Here is a 21,972-nt window from a genome sequence, read left to right on the forward strand (position 1 = left end):
AATGAAAGTCTTGGTTGTCAGTCACACAATTAAACACAGTTTAGATTGTCCATACTTTCTACTGCGCGGCTAGCTGTGTCCCAATTTATAGAATGTATATCCCGAGCGAGACTGGGTGGAAACACAAAGCCAGCTTGCGCGTCGCAGATTCACTCGGCACAAGCGAATATCCAGTCCAAACGCTCACCTTTTTTTTTCCCCGCAGCCCACGTTCTGAGACCAAGTCGTTAGGTATGTCACCACTGGGAAATTTTTGATTCTGGAGAATTTCGAGGATCGTTACAAGCTTCTTGGCCACCTCGCCCTCAGGCTTCACGTGGGTAGTTGAACAGTTGTTCTCGGGCTACCTTAGAGGGGTGTGGAGGCTATAAAAGAACCCCTCAGTACACAAATTGTTTCCATTCTATCAGCGGTTCGGGCTGCTTGTTGAAGGCAAGGTCCAGAAGCATTTCGGGAAACTAGGCATTCTTCGGAGGCATTTGTTGGTGCTGTTCGAGATGAGGGAAAAGCACGACTAACCACATTTTTCAATGCCTCCATCTCCGCGAGGTTAAGGTAAATACCAAGCATCCGCACCTGCCGTCTTCATATTGCAAATGAACACTCTCAAGACGGAGACAAGTAGCGAGAAGAGTCAACTCTTACGCGCGTCGTAGCCTTCTGTAAGCGACGAGGCTGACTTTTATTGAGCACGTATAGCAAATCACAAAGAGCGCGAGGAGATAACCCCATCTGAGCCTCATCACCGCAGATGAGAGTTTCACTACCAATGCAAGTTGTCGCCGGTTTGAAAGACTAGGAGCAGCAGCTGCTTGTATTTAAACCTTCTGTACCTAGACGTGGGAAGGCGTCCGAGAACCTCAAGTTCGTCAACCTGTTTAAAAAGTACCTTACGTGTGGTAGCCTCAGACCTTGGTGGTAAAATCATGCAAATAATTGAGCTAAACCGCGATACTCCACCCAGAACTGCCCGCAACTTCACTCAGCTCACATTCTTGATCCTCTGTTCCTCCAGGCATGGTGGTATGTCAACTTTGCATGACTCTTCTCTAGGATGGACCGCTTCTGATGAGCTAATGTGCCATGTCGCGTTGAAGAAGAATAGAATAGATAGTTGTTTGGTGGACACATGTGATGACATTAGGGCGAGATCGATGTAGCTGCTCAAGAGAGGACTTCGAGAGCTGGAGGCGATCTCACCATGTGGCCGCTAGGTACGCGAGAAAAGGCCCGGAACCCAGAGTGGAAAGCGATACTACAACGATCGGAGTTATCACTATCACACAAAGAGAACGACGTATCAGATGCCAATGTCACGAATACATCATCGAAAGCACAGCACGAAAAATGTACCGACAGAACCACCTCCCAACCCTGACATCCCCCGCCCTCTCCCGTCGTCCTCCAGTCAAAAACTAGAGTCAAGGATTCAGGGCAGATAGCAGGATGACATGATAAAAAAAGGCTGGGAGAGCAAATGGTCAATCCGCAAACCGAACCACCCGCCCCCACCCATAAAAGTCCCTGTCCTAAAAAGTAGAAACCGTCGGCGTTGACACATCCCATCATGGAGTCTTCTTCCCCGACAACACTTCATCTTGATCGATCTTGTGCCTTGCGGATCCGAAATGTCCCAGAGGATATGGAGGTCTGTTTGATGTACCGCTCGTAATACAGAGCTGGATCAAGGATGAATCTCTCCTTGCGCTCCACCTTGACGTGCGGATTTGCCCTTGTCCTCGAAAGGTTCGTGGCGGATGGTGATAAAAGGAAAAAGGAAATGGAAGACAAGTCACGGATATGACACAGCGGCAATGATGTTGACTTTGGCTCGTGCCAGGAACTCGCAAGGGATCGGTTGCCGGGACGGCCCATGGGGTATCGTACATTCTGGTCTCGTCTAGGTCAGGTCTCGTCAGCAGCAAACATTAATGGAACGACCGGTCTTGGTCCTCCTCGAAGAAGACCTTCTTCCTTCCACTACCCCGGTCGTGATCCAGATCCTCCAATGCCTGATCAATCTCCAAGATATCCAACATCTCCACCTCGACGTCGCGCGTCGTAACGTCGTCCTGTAAGTCTGCGGCGGCGTTGAGTGTGTCGGCGAATCCGAACCCGGACCTGGACCGTCCGATAGGAAGCGTGAAGTCGTATGTCGGGTCCTCAGCGTCGATGCTGTCACGGCCATTTGATTTCGCGCGCAGGCTTCTGGTCTTGTGGACGCTCAAATTGAATGACACGTTTCGGGGCTGGTCAGGTCGTGAATGGACAATGATGGCGCTTGGCGGCTCTGGCTTGCCCTTGTCGCCAAAGAGACGTCGGCGCGTCGAGACAACGGTTCCAATCTTGGTGCCAGGGGTGTCCTCGGACTCGTGTACAATCACCAACCGGCTCTCGCCCATGATGAGGACCTCGATCTGCAGGCCACCATCATTCTCATTCAGTCTTGCAAAGTTGACAGCGGCACCCACACCACAGCATCGTTCTCCGAGAAGTCCTGTGGACAGATCGTGCAACCGGATCATTCGTGTTGGAGTAGTACCGCTGAAAAGGTTCACTCCTCCACCAGAGCTTCGGCGCAGCTGCGCATCCCAGAAACGTGAGACCGCAGGGATGACAGAGACATTATCGAGTCCGCCAATCCAAAGCACAACGCTCTCATCAGCTGAGCCGGAGCCTGAGCCACTGCCGGGCAAGGGCGTCACAACAATGCCGCCTCTGACAGACACAAGCCTTTCCAGTGAGCCCGCGGTACTGAGCGAAGCTGCTGCGTCGCGTCGGCTGTGGGGTGTCAGGGGCACAAACTCGCCGTTGCCGTTGGACCTCGGTACGCTTGCTGTCGTTCTCAAAGGTCCTGTGCCTTCGACGTGGCCAGTGGCGCTGAAGGCTGTGATCGCACCACCCTTGATGCCAGAGCTATTCTTTCCCATAATGGAGGCGCCCAACGGGCTAGCACCATCTACATCCCAGATACCCCAGGTGCCATCGGCGAGCAATGCGAGCACGGCCCTGCCATGTGCAATCCACGCGGCGTCGAGAATAGGTTTGCGTGTTGACGTAGGGCGGGTGAATGGCTGGAATAGAGAGAGCAGCCAGGATCCTTGACTAGGGAATGGTCCTGTGGCTTGGTCATCCGGAGGGAAAGACGGCAGCGCGTAGTCGTAGATGCGAACAGCGTGCGGAGAGGCTACTGTAAGGATCTGGGTAAGGTGCGTAGGGTTGAATGAAATGCTGGAGAGGGGGCTGGGAAGGTATTCGGTCTGGAAAGGGTTGATTCGGCCACTGGCTTCGCCTGGCTGGACGTCGAGGGGCACATCCCAGAGACGGAGGGTGCCAGATGCCTCGCGGGTATGTGCGGCGACAACAAGGCGAGGTTTCGGAGCGCTTGTGGCGCCGGTCTGTTCTCGTATCCGATCAGAGCTAGACGAAGCTTTAGGTCTGATCAATGACATGGCAATGCCTTCGCTCCGCTTGTATTGGCCGCCTAGAAGAACAACCCTCTCCCCCCATTGACCAGAACCAGCCTTTCCAGCCAGAAGGTTAGACATCAGCTCAGGGCGTGCCTTGCTCTCGGGACTTGGCGGTGTAAGAGGGAGAGTCACAACGTAAACCTCGTTGGTCGCGCAAGCAACTGTGAACACCATCTTTTCCTTAAGAACATCGGCTCCTCCCCACGCAGCATCTTCGGCGGGGCAAGGCGTCATAGGCAGGACGGCAAGGTGCAGAACAGATGTGCCAAGGGAGAGATCGAGAGTCTGAATGATTTCGGGGTAAGGTCCTTCCTCCTCGGAATCTTCGAATTCGGGCTTGTCGGTGAATGGCGCCGATGCCTTGCCTGCCTTCGCTGGTGGTTCGTCGTCGTCGGAGTCTATGATCATGACGGCGTCGTCTGGAGCACCATTCTGCTTCTCATTGGCAGGTTTTTCCTGTTGCTTCTTTGATGGCTTGAAGCGACGTCCACCTCTCCATATTATCCTAATGCCATTGTCGTGACCATAGAGGAGGATCGTAGCTCCTTGGGGAGACTGGACAGGGTACGTGTTGACATCGTTGATCCGTCTCGAAAGGTTGTAGCTAGAACCGGTCAGCACGGTGTCTTGAAAGGAATTTCTAGAGCTGCCTCTACGACATACGTGTATTGTGTGTTTTGCGACGTGCGCCGGACTCGGGGCGTTGGCTGAGGGGCCATAGCTGCCCAAATGCGAGGTTGTTTTTGCTGGAGCTTCGACCTCGAGTAATCGTCGCGAATGGCGTTGAGATGGAGAGCTCTCTCTTGGTTCGAGGGCGATTGATGCAGTCCACAGGAAGTCTATGTCTCCCGGCCGTTAAATATCGTGGTGATGGAGGTGCGTTGGTTTTGCGTAAGCTGCAGGTTGATTCCTCTAGTGCTAAAGCTGGGAAACAAAAACGCGATGGGCGTCGCGAAAAGCATCGAAATGCTGTGGCTGAAGCCTCCACCAGTTCTTTCTGCCGGGCTGTCGACGTGGCTGATGCGGGCGGTGAGCTCAGGTACAATGAGGCAGGAACGGAATTCATCTGGTGCCAGCTGTCAACGACCCTTCCACAGCTCCCAAATTCTTGATGACCTCGAGACTATCTTCCTTTTTGCGACTTTCGCTGGAGTAAAACGAAAGAGGGAAGGGGATCAAGTCGGACTTCACTTTTACATTCCTTCTCTTCTGTGGTATCTCATTCACTTTGAGAGCTCCTCCCCTTGACTTAGACCAACCACATGCTGGTCTGAGACCTCAATCCGTCCCCTCCTCTTCTTACTTTGTTCACGCGGCAATTGGTGGTGGGACGTCGACCTCATAGGAACATTCCTACATACTCTCGCTTTCAGTCACCATGTTTACCCCAACTGTTGCCAACTCAACGTCCTATTTCTATGCGCTAGGCAATACACCGGCTATCAACTTGGCCAAAAACCTGCCCAATGGAGTCGATGCCAGTCTACTACTGCTTGGCTGCGGCGATGTGAGAAACATCATTTACACAGCCTACAATGAAATTGGACTACGTGAGTGCTGTGTTGGTCTTGCTGAAAAAAGATTCACCCCACTAACTCACCACCAGCTGGTCGCAAGCTGGATATCACAATCAATGACATTGATGAAGCTATCTTGGGTATGTTCAAAGTTTGCACCCGTCAACGAGTCTTTGCTTACAATCCGAAGCACGTAACATCTTTCTGTTCTCTCTGCTCATCGACAATAACAATGTCTCCGGGAATACCCCCTGGAACTTGTACTACGACCTTCACATTGACAGCTCGGACCTACACATCTTATCATCCCAAGTCAAGAAGCTTCTCAAAGCATCAGAGACTCTGAAGTCGTGGAAATCAAGCACATACGGCAAGATTCTGCCCTTCTGCGATCAGGCTACCCTCGACGACGTTCGAGCCGTCTGGATCAGCTATGAGAGTGCGGCTGCGTCCGACAACGTCGTAGCCAACTCCGAAGCCCTGACAGCCAACCTCAAGCACTCTATCGAGAACAAGAGAATTGCCTTCGGCAACGGCATAGCTTTCACCGGTCTTCGATCAGCTGCTCCCGCTGCACTACAAAACGCAATGGAAGTCACCGAAGCTTCCCAGCAATTCTGGAAGTCCGCCGACGCTACACCCAACGGTGCCGTCAGTAACCCAAACCCCCTCTTCTATGCCTCACTGTCGAAACACCACCTATTGCACTACGGGACCGACCCCATTCTCGGCTTTCATCTTGCCACGGCCTTCATCCCCTTGACCGACCAATCTCCTCTAAGACCTGATCAACAGGATGAGAAGACGAGGGTTTTTTCGGCTGCAAAGACACAATTCCGAGAGTGGGCGGCTGCCTGTGGAACTCTACTTCGGGCGAATAAGATGGTGATCCGCTCCATTGCTAGTGAAGCCCTTGCGTTCTGTCACACTCTCCAGCACGTAGTCGTCACAAAGGAGACGTCTGCCGGATGGTACCGTCGCCAATTCGATGCCCGCGTCTTGTCCTTGGACCAAGATGTGTACGGCGCCAAGTCGGTGGCTCCGATTGCATTCGATACCGTGGACACATCCAACCTCGCAGACCACTTCGGCACCTTGAACATTCTCATGTCGGCTCTACCTCTGCTCACGCCCCACCCCTGGTCGGCCGTCTTCACCGAAACCCTTCTGAAGAGAGAAAGTACCGCCAAAGAGGCTTTTGATACCCTCTTGTACGGTCATGGACCCACGATATCACTGCTGGTTGGCGCGAGTGCGGTTGAATACTGGACCAACTCCACTGCCGTGTCAAGCGTCGACGAGATCCTCATCGGTCTGAGCACCAAGAGCATCCAGTCCAAGGGCGACGAGGTGGCTCAAGTACACAGCCGGATTACATGGAAACAAAGCAAGCTTTTCTCGGGAGTCAACGCCTCCGGGCCCCTTGCAATCGAACCTGAGGCACTAGCCAGCATCTTCTTCGAGCTCTACCTCAAAATCTTCGCGCATGAGAATCCCATGAAGCTGCTGTCCATCTCAAAATCGTCCGTCACGCAGCTCATCCGCAACACGGCCTACTCCCACTTCCACCGAGGCACCCTCGTTTCCCTTCTCCATTATCTCAAGCTACGTCTGTCTGTCGACAACTTTGGGAAGACTTGCGGTTCTCTGCTTCAGAAGGTATCCGCTGAAAGAAGTCTGATGTTCACGGGCAATCTTAGACAAGATTTGTCTGTGCAGATGCACACGCAAGGTGTCGGCTCAGAGGACTGGCTTCGTGCAGAGATCAAGCCTAACCGCAACCTCGGCGGTTTCGACTCCTGGACATCAGTCCCAGAGGTCGTGGCCGTTACTCTTGTTGTCCCGCGGGAGAAAATTGCACGGGTCTTTGATGGCTCTGACCAAGCCAAAGTGAGTTCTCCCACCCTCAGAGGGTCGTTGGTCTCTGGTGAAGAGGCGAACCACAAGTGGCACAACTTCTACGACGAGGTACAACTCGTCTTTGGCACCGTCAAACCCAGCGGTAACCGGGACACCAGCGATTTCTCAGTCACCGTCGATGCAGACCCAGCAGGTTGGCTTGGGGAATCTCCGCTCATCGCAACCTTCTACGTTTCTGCTGCGGCGTTGCAGGTGGAACGCAAAACTTCATATGTTCGCCTGGAGGTCTTGAGCTCTGCCCAAAGTATCGCCGTCTTCAGCAAGACTCTCGGTAGCGAACTCAGAATCTTCCAGGCCAAGTTGGCCGACGAAGACAGCGTCTTCATCACCAAGTACATGCCCGGTCAGACCAGATACCCGGCTGCTTCTGAAGCTGCGGGACTTGTCGCGGAGGCTGCTTTCGAAAAGAGCAAGGAAACGAAATCGTCCTTCACTGCCAACGCATCACAAAGACAGGACAGAATCGAAACCATTACGGGCCATCTCGATATCTTGTCTGCCAAGGGCAAGAAACTCCTTGCTGACAAGCTACCCATCACCCTTGATCAAGTTTCTCCCTTCACCGTTAACGTCGTGTTTGGTGAAAAGGAGCTGGTCTGTCCTCTCACCTTCCCTACTCCAATCGACGCCAGCAAGGCCAAAACCCGCATTGCCCGTACATCCGCCTACGTCGAGGTTATCGCCCCCTTTGCTGAACCTAGCAGCGATCCAGAAACGAACACGATACTCACCGACTTTGTCTACCCGACTCAGCTCGCACGAGGTCTCTCAAACACCCCAGCCGATCTCAACACCCCGCACCTGAACCTCGACCGCCTCCCCATCATCAACGTCGCCAAGAAGGATGGGCTCCCCTTCCTCAACACACTCCTCTCCTTTGAGTTCTCGATCCGCGAAAGGGCATTGCGCGAGCGTATCAACGCCAGCAGACTGGACCTCGCCCCCTCGCCCCGCGTCAACTTCAAGGAGTCCATCTTCACCATGACCATGCTCTCCACGGGTCAACAGGGCGGCCAGACCGGCCTCTTCTGTCTCAATCACCCGGATCGCGGCGGCATACACATGCTCTTCTTCGTCTCCGCCCTCAGACTCGATGCCGCCTCTGCCAGTGTCGTCCTCGATGCCGCCGTCCTACCGTTCACGCTCCCCATTATCAAGAAAGTAGAGCCTTTCCTTCTGCTTCTGAGAGAGCTCGAAATGGCCTCCGTCACTGTCAACGACGAGGAACTCATCCTCTGGAAGAAGGTTCTTCCCGCCCTGGCCGAGCGTACCCGGACGTGGAATCACAAGTCGTCATGCGAGTACCGCAAGGCCGGCGCCACTATACCCCTATCTCTGGAACCCAGCGAGCCCGTCCTCTGCTCCTGCGGCCGCGGGCAGCTCCCAGACAACTTCATCGGGCTCCCAGAGTGGGATACCGCGTCCAAATACGCCACCCGCATTGCCATCAGCCCGACGTTCGCTGTGCCGTTTGTGGAGGAGATTGTGGACACGAATAAGTACAAGGATTTTCGCGCCAATGGTACGGCGCCGCCTGAGGAGAGGTGTACAAACTGTGGCAAGGCGGCGACGAACGGCGTCGCTTTGAAGAAGTGTATGCGCTGCTTGGGTGCCAAGTATTGCAGTGCCGATTGCCAGAAGAAGGATTGGCGAAAGCATCGTGGAGAGTGCAAGGAAAGCGAGGCGTATCAAAAGTAAAATCGGCATTGTTGCGATTGAGAGAATATAGGGATTCTTTTGCCAATCTTTCGGCGGCGTTCAGTCAATTCTTTCCCGCCCCAGTGCTATATGCTATTGTGAAAATTGACATCAGAGAGAACTTAGAATGAGGTTCCCAATCTACATGCATCCAGCAACCTCTGAGAGATCTTGGGCTTGAAGTAGGTCGAGCATGCTGCTGTGAGTGTTACTGACGTGTCCAGTCACCATGTAGTGAGGCAGTCTCACGTGCTCCCTGGCATCAATTCGAATAGTATATTTCACAAGGGACAATCGTATGATAGCTTCACAACCAAGCTATCGTGATTCAGTCGCGGTAGACTCTTGCAGGCTGTGTCGAGCGACCAATAGCGTCGCGTGTTCTGACTTTCTACACTTCCAAATCTGGACTGGGCATCTCTCAGCTTCTTTCCCCTCTTTTTCCCTCAGCTGAGAAGCCTTTTTTCTTTGAACGAGACGACATCATGCAAAACATGTCTCGCAGACAAGATCGTCGCCGTCCGACCTCGTCTCGATGGTTTCAAGCTGAACAGTTTCTTTCTGTGTTAAGTCATGTGGCTTCTCAATACCAAGACTCTCACACTTGAGAGCTTCACGGATCCATCAGAGGTTGAGTACGCTATACTCTCGCACACATGGGACAGCGATGAGGTCTCTTTCCGGGAAATGTCCCCCGTCGCTGTGGCGACGACGACCAAGAGCAAGGCGGGCTTTGACAAGGTCGCAAAGACCTGTGAGGTTGCACGAGAGAAGGGCCTGGGATACGCGTGGGTCGACACCTGCTGCATCGACAAGTCCAGCAGCGCCGAGCTCAGCGAGGCCATCAACTCCATGTTCAGGTGGTACCAGGAGGCGAAAGTCTGTTTGGTGTTCCTCTCAGATCTCCGCCCGGACGTTGGCGGCACTGGGCCTGGGGTCTATGAGATAGCCGACCTGTCTAGGTGTAAGTGGTTCAGTCGCGGCTGGACTTTACAGGAGCTCATCGCGCCAGCCGTTGCAGAGTTTTACGATGCCGGTTGGACGTTACGGTTATCCAAGGATGAGTGGTCGGGGTGCCTGTCTACAATAACCAACATCGATGTCGATATCTTGACATTCGACAAGGAGCTTTCAGCTGTTCCTGTCGCCGTCAGGATGTCCTGGGCAGCACACCGCCGAACGATCCGTGTCGAGGATCGAGCCTACTCCCTCCTCGGGCTCTTCGACATCCACATGCCCATGATCTACGGCGAGGGTGCCAAAGCCTTTCAGCGACTTCAGGAAGAGATTGCCAAGGAGACGGATGACATGGCGCGTTTCGCCTGGGTAGCAGTCGATGAAGAACAGCGGTATAGAGGCATGTTTGCCCAGGAACTCGCCGAGTTCACACTCTGCGGTAACTACACGCGATTCAACCGACTCAAATCGGACCGGAGCGAATTCTCCATCACCAACAAAGGGGTCCGCTTTACCGAGCTCTTGGGCATGGACACGGAGACAAGCGCCGCTTGGGCGCTCCCTTTTCGAACACTAGGCAACTGCCAAATCTGCCACTATCCGCATCGCATCCGCATCGGCCTCTTCTTCACCGCCGAGGGCTGGGTCCGCGCGACGCCGGGCCGCTGCCGGTACAAGAGTGAGGGGCCGCGAGCCGGCATGATTGACGTGTGCGTCAGGAAGACGGTCACAGCCTCAGAGAGCCGAAGGCTCGAGCAGCGACCGGGCCACTTCTTCAAGCTGGAGTGGCCTCCGGGGGATCCCTTCAACAGATATGGCAAGCTTCTCTGGGCTGAGCGCAGCTTCCTCTGGGATCCCGTTCATAGGGGATTCGTGGGGGAGGCCCAGGCTGAAGATTTCATGGGCATCATCAAAGTGTCCTTGCGCGCGTTGCCGGCCGATAGCTTAGTCTCTCTATTTCTGTACAAAGCCAAAGACCGATCCCCCGAGGTCCAGCTGTTCCTATTCCCGGAATGGCCTTGGGAGCTGAAGGAGGGCCCCGTCCATTACCCCGAGTTTACATTTTCCCCAGAAACGCAAATGGAGTTGTACAAGCGTTCTCTACTGTATTATCCCCCTAGTAATTTGGAGTCTGCTCGGGCTACTTACAGTGATGCCCAATTCTCCTTTGATATGACCTTTACGGCAGAAGTGGACGAGGAAATGCGCCTTATAGTATCTTGTAAATATTCCAAGGAGCCTCTCAAAGCACAGGAGCACGAAGGTCTTTTGTTACTAGCTGACAAGTCCACGCAGAGGGGTTCTAGTGAGCCCGAGAGTTTACCCATGCGAGGTTTGGAATAGTTTGTGATTATATTAGCGCGTGGCAGCACGTTTTCCAGAGATAGATACCTACTGTACCCAGTAGAGGAACGCAGCCGGCCGGCATCGACTTGGCATTCATTATTCTCAATTTCTCCATAAGTTTCCAGTTAGTTTGATGCTAGAAATTTTGAGATGCAAAGAAGGCCGCTTTGTCTTGACGTCGCCACATACTTACCACCACATACTTCCTAAGCCCGCTACCTCCTCACCTAATGTAGTATCTTGACTTCTCATAAACCTTCGACCTTGTTTCCATCAGCTCATCACCAAACCCTCTCATCGATCATCGATTGACTGATGGCGATAAAGGACTTGATACCCGATGCGTGCAAGCTCCTTCCTCCCTATAACAGACCTGATACGATATGAGCCGGATGAACCACGGTACCAGACCATCACCATCTCAGCCCTCGACGAGCAGGAGAACAAGCAACGACGTTTCATGTCCCCCCGACACCCCATCACGACGTCATCCCGAGCGTCCGGATACCACGCCGCGAAACCCGGCACTTGGGAGACGACCCCATCTCGGTACCAGAAAGACACTGCTGTCCGCCGTCAATCAAGCAAGCATAGAACCACTTTCAAAGTCCCGGGGACTATGTCATCTCGCCTCGAAGTAGACTTCACTCACCCAGAAGAAGAGCCTACTGTATTCGTAGAGGGGAGAAAACTCAACAAATTACCAGACAAGAAACCCACGCGATGTCCACAAGTCTAAAATCTCCACAGCCCCCACGGCCAGCCCTGTTGTCATTACCAATGGACCACAACAATCCGCAACTCCCGATACTTCAAGAAGGCCAACTTCAGCCCAGCCTCCAGCCCCCAAAAAAGGCTGGCTATGCTCATTCGTCACTGTTGAAACAACGACAAGCCATCTCCGATACCAATCAATAGGATCCAAGCAGGGGTGGGGAGTGACGCTCTCTCTCTCTCTCTCTCTCTCTCTTTCCTCGGACATAGGAAATGGCGTCAGGCCAAGAACTGGGACGGACGGAAGAACATCATCATCGTCAGGGACATCCCCTCCAGGCTTCAACACATAGCCCGTTTGTTTCTCTCCCGCCCAGTCCACTCAAAACACACCGCTCGCTGTCCGAGGACCCCATGAACACAAGAGGTCAAGAACCAACCAACACAACTGAGACGACTCAAGATCTCACAGAAGCTAAGAAACTTATTCTCTTTCCCTTTTCACTCTCCCACGTGTCAACCTCGGGCGGTTAGTCCCAGTGATGTGACTGGTGTCTAAGCATCGGGGATCAGCGTCGGTTGACCGGTCACTCGACCAGAAAAAGGTACTGTTCACAACCACACAAAACGGACCGACCAGTGACCGACCACACACACCAACAAAGACAAAAAAAATCCCGAAAAATGATCGTCAGGGGCCTAAACTTGACACACCCAACCCCCAATTTTCTTTCCCCAGCGCACCCACACTAAAACCACAGAAAAGGCTGAACAACAGTGGTGCAGCACAAGTCCAACGTCCAATCCCAATCTTTGTCTTTATTTCCCCCCACCTCCCCCCCCTCTTCGATGCCCACGTGCTGGAGGCCTTTCACTCGAGTACTCTGTACCGTATCCTGCCCCCCATCGGGCAGCCCGCCAACAAGGTAGAATCTTGTTGCCCAAGCTTAAAAATGTTGACATAAGGCTGGGGCCAGGGGGTAGGCAGCGCGCTGAAAGTTGGCAGTTTGGTTACACTGCCTTTACTGCAAGGGATAGAGTGTTCGCTGTTCAGTGTGTATGTAATACAGCATAGGAAAAGGCTCAGTCCGCTGGAGAATGTCAGGTGACCTTGTCACACACACACACACACACACACTCTCTCTCTCTCTCTTCAAGCTATGTCACACACAAACGGCGTAGGTACATGTGCTCGGAGCTCGGAGGCGGCGCTCGGAAGAACGCCCAGCGGCAGTCGGATCTTGTCCTACTGCAAGTTCACGGCCATCTCACTGTCAAAAAACGTCGCCTTCACGGGCGTTCCGTTCAGTCAATGCGATCAGGGGGACAAATGATGAGATATGAGGTCATTGGATATTTTGCTCGATTACTACGCCAAATTTCCATACCCTCCAAGTTTAACTTTGAACACGCTGTACCAAACCAAAGAGAATTCCCGCAAACAGCCTGCTATCTCCCTGCTTTAAATTTGCGCCCAGGTTGGCCAAATTTCTCTCCTCTCACGCAGGCATACCCCAAGGGGAGGGCGGCCAAAGCTGTTTATCCAAGATTATATTGAAGATCTCTGCCCGTGTAATAATCCCCCTCCCCAAGGCGTAGGCCCTTCGCGTTCATAATATGAAGGTGCCGTGGTTACTATACACAAGATGGGAAGGGGAAGGGGAAAGGGGTGCCACCATACTCCGTCGCGACTCTTTCCATCAGACGTCGTTGAAAAAAGGTTTTTTATTCCCCCAAATGCCGCCGAGGTTGTTTTTGTTGATGAACAAAGATCTCGATTGCCAACCCCTTCCCATCGGTAGAATCGAAAGATACCCAGTGTAGGTGGTAAAGTGGTTGGCGGACCGGGTGAAGTGTTTTTAAAAAGGTATTGGGTGTTGTGGTAGTGGCGGGTTGTAAATTTGAGGGTAAGGGGGAGGAGAGGGGGAGTGTCTCGAGACGAAACCCCCGTTTGGTTGTTGGTTGTGATATCCAAAAGTGTTGTCTAAATTGTAGAGATAGTTGCAAAAGGAGTGGACGGCGTAGGGAGGGAGGTCGTGGCCGAAAGGGCGGATTTTTTGTGTATGGTGTGTCCAGAAAAAAAAAAAGATTTGATAGATGTATCCAACGCAAAAACCCCATATCGTAATTTCCCAAGATATGTTACCCTACACCATGATACAAATGAGATCCGACGACACTGGTCGTTTTTTTTTCGGAAGACGCCCCCGAGTAAGCCAGCGTCGGGAGATTGAACACCACAAAACGCCTTTGATGCCAGAATTGTGTAGAAAGAAGTAATTCAAAGCCCCAGGACAGGCTTTTTTTAGGTCGTTTGTCGTCATGACGTGAGGTGCTCATGCGTTGGTAACCTTTTGAAGGGAATTAGCTTTTTCAGGGTTCATCTCATTAAATAGCATTTCATCTCAAAAAACTTACTCGGAGAATCTTCCGCGAATAATCTTGGTTGTCGGCAATGCTGCCATCGCTCATACGTCGGTGCGCCAGGGTAGGATCCATGCGGGAGTCGGACATGGAGACGCCGCTGCTGCTGGGCGGCTTGGAGCCGCCAATGAAGGCGTTGACGGCGGCGTTGCGGCGGTGCTCCTCCTCGATCTCGGCGTTGCGCTTCCTGCGGACGAAGAAGAAGGCGGCACCGGCGATGGCGGCGATGACGACGACACCGACGACGACGCCCGCGGCGATGCCGGCGACGTTGGTGCTCTTCTTGGGCGTCTCGGTTGCCGCGGCCGACGTTGACGCGGCGGGCGTCTCGATGACGGTTGAGACGACGCCGTTGGCGGCGGTTGTTGTCGCGGCCGCCTTGGTGGTGGCTGCGGCGGTCGTGGTGGTTGCGACATCTTCGTCGGGGACCACGAGCTTGAGACCCGTATTGAAGACGGAGTAGTACATCATGTCATCGACACCACCGCCTATTCATGGGGTCAGCACATTTACCATCAAGAAATGATATGAGACGCAGGGCTACGTACAAGCTTCTTCCGGGTAGAATGGGCAAGGGAAGTTGCACTTCTTGTCGTCGACGACGTCGACCTTTGGCGGGTACGAGTCACCGCAGTAGCAGTCCTCGCCGTTGATAGCAGCGACATTCTTCTTCTGCTTCGTTTGGCATTCCAATGTGCATGATCCGGTACTGATGTTCTCGACGGGGTACTTCTCCCATGTCGTTGATGACGCGTTGTAGCATCCGTGGTTGGTGATGGCGCCTGGCCTCGCGGCCTCACTGGGCTTCTGGTATCCTGACGTAGTGGTGGCAGTCTGGGCTGAGCTGAAGCCAAAGGCCACGGCGGCCAGAACAGTTACAGAGTACTTCATAATGGTTGTCGAGAGGGGGGGGGGGTATAACGAAAGCGTTGAAAAAAAAAAAAAAAAAGTTGAATCAAGGTGCGGTCTCGAATCGATTCCAGGACTCGAAGACGATGACAGGTCTTGCGGGTTCGAGAGTTGTCGACGGGTCTCAGGGGTTGGAGCCTCCTTGCGGTTCAGTCGGCCACCAAATTGTTTCCCCAGATGTTCGAAATCCAAGCAGCGTCCTCTCGATATTCCACCCAGTTCGATTAATAAGTTGTTTCCGTCGAGAGAATAATGATTCGGTCGATCGAAGGGTTAGATGATGATGATGATGTTGTTGAGGGTTGAGCGAGCGTGTCGGTCGAAGCAGGACCGTGTTCGGGTCGTGCGGCAAACAAGGCGAGTCCTAAAGAATGTGTGGGCACAAACAGGCCTCCTAAAAGTTTCTTCGCAGATTGATCTTGGCTTTTACAAAGCCTCTTGTTCTTTCTCCTTCACGTTGTTCTCTTTTGCTGGCCAAAAAAGAGGATATCACCGAGTAAATGACATTGAAAGGAGAGGGCAAATGAACAAGGGAAGAAGAGGAGGAGACCTTGGCGAGATTGGGAATATGAGTAACAAGGCAAGGCAAGGCAATGGAAGAGGGAGAGAGACTTGGGGGGGGGGAGGGGAGGAAATGGAACGAGTGACAGCGGGTGGAATTGGAGGGAACGGCTTGTTTTGTTGAAAAGAGGGAAACGGGCACGGAGTGGGTTGAGATGAGTAGGAAAAGCGAAATTAGGAGTCCACTTTGCGGCATCCCGGGGGGGCTCGGGAGGGTGTAGACCCAGAATACCACAAGTACCAACTCCTCTTTTCTCTCTCTGGTGTCTGTCTCCGGCCTCTCAGGCTCTGTCTCCCGTGCCCACAGAGCCTTTGGGAGGGTGGTAGTGTAGGCATGAGCAGCGTGTAGTGTAAATACGAGGAGTGAATAGTGAAAACTAGGGCAGGTCTAGGCAAAGGTAGGGATGGCTTCCCGTCCTGCCATCTGGTGTGTGTGCACAACTTTCCAGCTGGAGAGGGCACACACGCGTAACTTTGGACAGTGGGACACCATCCTCGACTCTAGGACATGCCCTGCAGCAGTGTTCGGTAACTGCCAAGGGGTCCCCTGGCCACACGTCCGTGGCTTTCACAGCGGCACAGAGGGCAGAGACTTGGAGAGACACAGAGAGAGAGAGAGAGAGAGAGAGAGAGAGCAAGCAGAGACGGGGGTGAAGTTGTGAACAGACTGGGATGGAAGAAAGGGAAAACGGGGGGAAGAGAACCCACGGCTTCAGGCAGTTTTGGGAATAGCTGAGCGACAGCTTGACGCGGCCGTTGTCCAATGGCCTCATGCCGTGCCTGGCTTTGGCTCCATCCGAACAGATTCGATTGGGTACAAGTCCTTCGTGCTGCTGTCCAACGTTGGCGTCGATTGGATACATCCGCAGTAGTGCGACAGGGGGGAGCCATGTTTGGGTCTTCCCGGGCAAGAATTCTGGAACAGGAATTACCGTCAGGGGCGCAGTTGACTGTGCAGATCATGGGCTGTATCGGGGGTTGGCGGTACTGAGTACGGGTTGAAGAGACTGAAGTCTGTTAGATGAAGTGGTGGGAGGCCTCTGCTTGTCATAACATGAACTCAACTTGACGGACTGTTCATGGTACACGCTATCGCAAAGCCGTCGAGTGATCAGATCCACTTTCCAATTTAATCCTCCACATACGCGACACACCACCACCACGAGCTCTTGGTGTGCGATGCCGCCTGCGAGATATCGCGCGGGCCTTCATAAATATGATGTTGTGAAGGGGGTGTATGGAAAAGGGGGAGGCGGTGAATAACTTGACACACTCGCTACATCATTGATGATACCACGGCGAGTTATGAACAGCGGCATTGAGTTGTGAAGACATACCTCTGTTCTGGTCTGGAAGTCTGAGCGCTGTTCGCTGTTCGCTGTTCGAGGATGCGATCTTCTCATGGACATCGCATCCCGATCGGCCGCTCTCAACCGTGGAATCCCCTCTGCACGTGTACGATCTGCCGAATGTGCCGTTCGGTTCGGTTTGAAGTCAGAGGAGGAGGTGCTTAGTGGTTGCGAAAGCGAAGTTGAGAAGAAAAGACTCCTCAACGTTGCTGGTGTTGTCGGTCATCTGCCGTACAACCACACAACACGGCAGCTCTCATAGTAATGAAGAACAGCTTCCTTCTCTCTTCCCGCGTATGTTCTTTCATGCCGTGCAGAGCACCGTACACAATATTACCACAGTGAGCGTACAGAAACTCAGGTACCCGTTTGTACATGATTTGTGCGACGGGACGCCTGCGCACCGGCGTCCGTTGCACCTCTTTTTCTTTTTTTCTTTTTTTTTTCTTTTTTTTTTTTTTTTTGGCCGCTGGTGCCACGAATTACCTGACAGGATGAACCTTCGCTCGGCCATACCCATTTCCCCCTCCCTCTCTAGGTACTGCCGCGTTTCTTTTCTTCGTCTCGTCTTTTTTGTTGCAGGCGCAGCGTGCGGGCCAGCTGAACGTTGGTATCCGTTCGTATGAGAGAGAGGAGGATTCGGCCCTGCTTTTCTGCTTTATTCCTTCCCGCCTGACTGTTCGGACGGACGTTTGGGCTTGGATCTCTGAGCTGCAGTAACCGCCAGCACATGCCCAGCAGTTGACCGCTGACAATGACGATGACGGGTCTGTCGACAACTTCATAGCGTAGCTGAGCAATATCACTATTGTGATAGTTGGCCGCTGCTATGTCCCTGATGATCATCAACGGGCAGCAAATCCCTTCATGCCGTCGTCGCCCCAAACGACGGCACAGGGGGGAAACGAACTCCTCCCAGACGAGGCCTACCGCCTATTTCAGTAGCCAGTGTGCCGGTTTTGGGCTGTACCGTTTGGTTTGGGGCGCTGTCGTCAGCTCTCTGTATCCGTACGAAGGATCCGTACGGTCTGGTCTGTTCTGCAGTTACCTTTCTCGTCCGACACCAAGGCTTGAACGCCTGGGGACGGGAGCCACTGAAATGGAGAACCTGGACGGGTACTGCGATGGGTGCGGCAGATTGGATGTCGCTACTCCGTAGAGTTGGGCGTATTATCTGGGGGAAGAGGAAACGTGCAGCTTTGTGCGTGAGAAATCGGCCGGTCTGGCCGGCTGTCTGGTGATGGTCGAATGAGAGATTAGTCGAGATGCCGCGAACCGTTGGATATCAGTCTCGCCAGTGCCCCGTATAAAGTAGTGTGCATACCAACTTACACAACGGTGCCTCGCTCAATGTTGTGCATCGGTGCATTATTATCCGTACAGCGCCTTTCGCGAACGGCTCATACCGTTGCTAGCGAAGCCTCGAGGCCTGCTGCTTCGCTCGCGGTGCACGGCAGAAGGGCAGCGGCGAGATTGGCCTCGATAACACCACCCCCCTCGACTTCACTCCCTCCTCTCCCCCAGAGGTGTGGATGGGATACGAGGACGGGCGGCCGAGCCAAGAGGCTTGGGAGAAGGCTTACAGAGAGGCTTGCAGGATGCCGGTTCGTCTTCTGAACTGTCTTGTGTCTGTCAAGCAGGACTTCACAGTGACAGTGTGCAGGTGGCTTGCATCAGACGCAGGATTGAGGATGAGGTCCCGGTCATGTCTTTCCGCTAAAGTCAAGTACAGAAGCTCGTGAACAGACTGCCTCTGTTACCGTTCAATTACGAGAAGGAACAGTTGATGATGACTATTTTAGAGATCAGAAGACCAGTCACCACTCTCCACGAGGGCAGTGTGGATGGGATGGGGAAAATGTAGACAGCAAATGAGGACTCATCATCCAACGCACCAGGGAAACGTGTTCGATACTCTGCCTCTCCAATCTTCCGGGGGACCTTGACCTTGACCTCGACGAGGCATAAGCACCGCCTGAATACCGCTGCAGCAACTGGGGAATTTCATCTCTTCAGTGGCCGCGGGCAGCTTCTGGCTGTTGGACAGCGGTTGTGATCAATTGAACGCGCATATCCTGGGCTGCTACGGAGCAGAGGGGGTGGATTTCTTGAGGAAGAAATGCTTAATCGAGAAGCTTGTCCTTAGTCGTCCGCAGACTCGGGCATCCGATGCAGGTTCCTGCTTGGGATGGCCCGGGATGCGTTACTTTTTCCTTGCTTGATATTGATGTTGCTTATTAGCACAGCCTCAACAATCAATTAAGGAAAACCCACGTCATGTTACTGTGGGCTGCTCGCTGGCTTCTTGCAGGCGAGGTGTCCCTAATCATTCTCTGCGCCTCCATGCCTCTAATAAAGGGGCAAAAAAAAAAAAAAACTATAGAAAAAAGCTAATAAAATTACATATTAAATAATTATAATATTATATTATTCGTTAATTACTATTAAAACCATATTTTAAAATAAACTTTGAGATTTTAAAACAATTAAAAAAGCTCTTTATTATTTAAGTTTATAGTTAATTTTAGTAGCTTTAATATAGAGAAAACTTAAATAAAATAATAGTTTTATAATATTAATTATTGAACATATATTTCAATGAACTATAAATATATTTAGAAATAATAAATGTTTATTTTATTTTTATATAGTATTAAAATAGATTACGTCTCTTATATTGAAATATTAATAAATAAAATAATCAATAACTTATATTGACGAATAATTAATATAGATTATCTTCAATAGCTAAGAAATATAGAGTTAAATTGAAATATTTTATATTTATATTAACTTAAATCTTTATAAGAAAAAAAAAATTCAATTATTATAGCGGGTTTTAATTAAATAATCTTCTTTGATTTCTTTTTAAATATAAACTTAAAAGTTATTAAAACCTTAATTTATTAAGTAAATAGTTTCTTAGCAATATCATAACTTTTTCAAAGAAAAACTATATATTAATTAAAATGGACTATTTTTAATACTTTATTAACAATTAAAATATAAAAAACTTACTTTAATAAAATAAAAATAGCTATTTAGGATATTATAATAAATTAAATATTTATATAATAGACGAATATTAAATAGGTAAGCTCTTATATGCCAGAGTCTCTTATAGAAGAATAGATTATTATATGCCCTATATTTCTTTGTAAAGGAGTCTCTAATTATTCCTTAATACTGATTAGAATGAAAAAGAATTGTACGAAGTACGTGTATTTCGAAAGAAGCATGGAAGCCCCACTTCCCCTCCAATACACAAATGCTGCGTGACATGTACGACCGAACTAGGTTAAGCTAGGATCTATTTCTATATACAAAATCCAAACCAACAGACGCTATTGAAGCACAGGCAGGTGCCGAGATGCTAGCGAAGAAAGAGGAGATGATGTTGAATGCCTGACCATGTGCTTTCTTCCTATCCACGACTTGGGTCAGAATCAGCATTCTCGGTTTTTCGCGATGTGCAGCTGTGATTGATATGGCGTCTCTTGATTCGGGATTTCCAAAGATACTGCATTCTTCCAGAACATGAGGCGCTCTGCATGTCGGTCTCGCGTTCAACTGCTGCTTCACAATGTTGGACGATCTCGCTGTTCTGTGCACTATTTCTGGCAAAGGAACTCGGGGATGAAGGGGAAAAGGTGGCCCTTTTCGGCCTGCCTCTCCTCTTTTCAGGTAAAGAGGCCGAGGGAGCCCCATCCTCGGAACATGTGTCAGCAGATGGTTGCTCTTCTCAAGTTCTCCCTCACCAAGGCCCAGGCGAGTTGCGTCTTCAGTGTCCGACTGTCGTGAGTTGATTGGGGGCCGTTTCCAAGTGACAAAAGTCTCCCTTTAACCAAGGTACATGTAGGCAGGTACCCTGAAGAAGCAACGGTTCTCCCTGTGCCGTGGATTCGCCCTGCGTGCCCGTCTCTTCTCTCTTCAACCTTCACAGGCCGCAATCTCCCCCAACTCAAATTTTCAGACGCAGAAAAGCAATCCTTCGGCAGGATAATCCGACGCGACGGATAACAGGCTCTGGATTTTCGTAAAGTTCGCAAGTTGCCATACCATCACATCTCATCCCCTCGAGCGGCATCCTTCAGGAAAATCAATACCGCCGCCAACACCCGGCACTGCCGCAAAGAACCTTCGCAGCGTTCCAACGGGTCCCATCTCTCTTGATTAATACGAACAAAAACCACTCTCTTCATTAATGACTTGTCTCTCTTGCCGAGAACCCCCTTTTGGCGATGAGAGCCCGACGTGTCAACTGCCAACTACCAAGAAAAATCCAGGGTCCCAGAGATCCCAGAGATACATCTCTAAACTCCGTTGATCGGCTCCCCAAGCTTCCTATCTCGAGTCGGTTCCCGGCTGCCGGCTTACGTTTACTCCTTGCTTTGCGGGTTTCCTGACGAGGACTTGCTAAAAGCACCGCCGCCCGAGGGCTCCATGAGTCCATTCTTGACTGTGACGCCAACGGACTACCTAGCTATCAACCACTCGATTTCTTCCGTTGCGCGGCTGGGCTGTTTATTCCAAGAAGCCGACGACTTTCCCCCGTCTCCCAAGACGCGTCGGTGCAGGGGCAATCCCCCTCTCCCCTCCAGCAGCGTTTAATTATATCCACAGTTTTTGTGCCGTTCTTCGCTGTGGATGCTCTGGAGAAGGGGGTCGAGTCATTGTCCGCGGACACCTTCCCAGTTCCCTCTCAGCGTGCCCAGCTGCCTAGAGTTCCAAGAGAGAGACATATTAGTCCGAGAAATCACCAAGCGAGTGCAGGGCGAACGCCAGCCAGTGATCGATGACACCGGTCGTCCCATCTTCAGAGTAGTCCAAACCGCCATCCAGCTCGGCCAGTTTCGATGTGGGAACTTGTCAAATCCGCCCCCAATCCTTCCAGTGCGTGCGGCCGGATGGGGATCCCGATCACGGCCATTCCGGGTGGGAAGCCCATCGAGATAATTAGGAAGCCGAAGCGCAGCAAGGCCCAGTTCTTCACTTTCCTTCTCCGGCGTCGCCTATTCAACGAGATGCCTTATGCCGCCACATCCAGCATTAAACGTGCCACGGCAGTGATGGCTTCGTCCCTTCAACATCGCTTCATCCTCCGTT

At 51.8% G+C, this 21,972-nt stretch overlaps 5 protein-coding genes across 5 annotated transcripts; 3 read left to right on the forward strand and 2 right to left on the reverse strand.

Annotated features, from left to right (window-relative positions):
• Positions 1–1,466: 1,466 nt before the first annotated feature.
• Positions 1,467–4,372, reverse strand: BDP81DRAFT_479763 (uncharacterized protein). The gene is made up of 2 exons (XM_060594898.1): positions 4,134–4,372; positions 1,467–4,074 (listed from the first exon to the last, which is right to left on the reverse strand). The coding sequence occupies exons 1-2, from the start codon at positions 4,187–4,189 to the stop codon at positions 1,929–1,931; spliced, it is 2,202 nt and encodes a 733-aa protein (XP_060447242.1). The 5' UTR covers positions 4,190–4,372; the 3' UTR covers positions 1,467–1,928.
• A 288-nt stretch (positions 4,373–4,660) lies between these two features.
• On the forward strand, positions 4,661–8,877 carry BDP81DRAFT_404653 (MYND finger). Its single transcript, XM_060588915.1, has 3 exons — positions 4,661–5,020; positions 5,077–5,127; positions 5,178–8,877. The coding sequence occupies exons 1-3, from the start codon at positions 4,849–4,851 to the stop codon at positions 8,603–8,605; spliced, it is 3,651 nt and encodes a 1,216-aa protein (XP_060447243.1). The 5' UTR covers positions 4,661–4,848; the 3' UTR covers positions 8,606–8,877.
• Positions 8,878–9,178: 301 nt separating this feature from the next.
• Positions 9,179–10,906, forward strand: BDP81DRAFT_315421 (heterokaryon incompatibility protein-domain-containing protein; the record flags this gene model as incomplete). Its single annotated transcript, XM_060584089.1, has 1 exon — positions 9,179–10,906. One exon carries the CDS (start codon positions 9,179–9,181, stop codon positions 10,904–10,906), a length of 1,728 nt encoding a protein of 575 aa, XP_060447244.1.
• A 542-nt stretch (positions 10,907–11,448) lies between these two features.
• On the forward strand, positions 11,449–11,865 carry BDP81DRAFT_422371 (uncharacterized protein). The gene has a single exon (XM_060589984.1). It carries the CDS (start codon positions 11,633–11,635, stop codon positions 11,825–11,827), a length of 195 nt encoding a protein of 64 aa, XP_060447245.1. The 5' UTR covers positions 11,449–11,632; the 3' UTR covers positions 11,828–11,865.
• Positions 11,866–13,851: 1,986 nt separating this feature from the next.
• Positions 13,852–15,085, reverse strand: BDP81DRAFT_189329 (uncharacterized protein). The gene is made up of 3 exons (XM_060582381.1): positions 14,596–15,085; positions 14,042–14,535; positions 13,852–13,974 (listed from the first exon to the last, which is right to left on the reverse strand). Exons 1-3 carry the CDS (start codon positions 14,936–14,938, stop codon positions 13,960–13,962), a joined length of 852 nt encoding a protein of 283 aa, XP_060447246.1. The 5' UTR covers positions 14,939–15,085; the 3' UTR covers positions 13,852–13,959.
• Positions 15,086–21,972: the final 6,887 nt, after the last annotated feature.

The sequence above is a fragment of the Colletotrichum phormii genome (genome assembly GCF_030913505.1).
Source record: "Colletotrichum phormii strain CBS 102054 chromosome Unknown BDP81scaffold_6, whole genome shotgun sequence".
Classification (NCBI taxonomy): Eukaryota; Fungi; Ascomycota; class Sordariomycetes; order Glomerellales; family Glomerellaceae; genus Colletotrichum; species Colletotrichum phormii.